Source organism: Oratosquilla oratoria, chromosome 4, assembly GCF_046742065.1.
Source record: "Oratosquilla oratoria isolate Oo_2021 chromosome 4, ASM4674206v1, whole genome shotgun sequence".
Classification (NCBI taxonomy): Eukaryota; Metazoa; Arthropoda; class Malacostraca; order Stomatopoda; family Squillidae; genus Oratosquilla; species Oratosquilla oratoria.
In genome coordinates, this window is record NC_134780.1 from 52,524,008 (window position 1) to 52,525,177 (window position 1,170).

A 1,170-nucleotide genomic window follows, 5' to 3' on the forward strand; every position below is an offset into this window, starting at 1 on the left:
CGAAATATACATTTTCTCTGTTCATCTTTTCTCATTCTCCGACAGTGGGTCAAATGTCACACACACACACACACACACACACACACACACACACACACACACACACACACACACACACACACACACACATATATATATATATATATATATACACATATATATATACATAAATGTATATATGCGGGGGGGTTATGTATTCGCTTTTTAATCATTTAAGCCTTATTACAATAATTGTCCTCCACTTCTTACTGTTTTATTTGTCTAATTAGCTGATTCAGCTCCTTTCTGTGCCTTGTTCTTCTGCAAATGATTCTTTATTGAATGGACATCATGAAAAAATAAGTGCGATATTGCTATTTTTCTCTTAGCAAATGAGAGTCAGTGTGGTAAACATATTAGTTATTTTTTAATGTTTGTAAGCTGAGTGTTCCCCTTACTAATCAGTAATTCCTCATCACAAAAGGTAAATCAGCGAATTCCATTCTACATTGCCATGAGAGATAAGGAAGAGGGAGTGACGGGCATCCTATAATAGAAAAATATACATATATAAATGCCATGAGGAGCCTCGTGAAAAGAGGCTGTAGAATTCGTTTTCTATAATTGGTCAATAAGAGAGGAAAATGAAAGTGCAAGATGAAAGGCATAATAAATGGAAAAGTGATACACACACACACACACACACACACGCACGAACACACCTTTTTTTTCTATAGATCTGTAAGTTTGTTCCACTCATACACCGGAGTACCAGACTTCGTGGGTAGAAAGCACAGTGCGTTATCATAAATAGCTTCTCAATATGTATTCCTTCATGGCTTGGCAAGATGTAAGGGCTCAGAATGGAGTTCGTTCAACCCTGACGGTGTTTCTTCCAACCGGATAGACGCTTTTGGGGATCTGGTTCCAAGAGGATGTCCACAACAGTCCGGCAAGACTCGCTCAGCCAACACCAAGGGATCAAGGTGTTCAGCTCCTCGTCCTTATCAAGCCACATTTTGTAGATCCTGTCTTCTTGGGGTGCGGCTTGTTCCCACGGTCTGCCTTTGGTCGTGAGGTTGAAGAAGATTATGCCGCACGACCACAGGTCAACGGGCGGGCCGCTGTAACCGGAGCACTGGATGACTTCCGGGGCCATGAAAGCCCGTGATCCCACAGTACCTGAGAGCT

The 1,170-nt window shown here is 41.5% G+C and overlaps 1 protein-coding gene across 1 annotated transcript in view; it reads right to left on the reverse strand.

The window, feature by feature from the left end:
- Positions 1-853: 853 nt before the first annotated feature.
- The window catches only part of LOC143024485 (serine/threonine-protein kinase Chk1-like), a 1,146-nt gene continuing 829 nt past the window's right edge, over positions 854-1,170 (reverse strand). Inside the window, exon 1 of the mRNA XM_076183292.1 lies at positions 854-1,170. This exon is cut by the window's right edge and continues 829 nt beyond it. Coding sequence (XP_076039407.1) covers positions 854-1,170 — 317 coding nt within the window.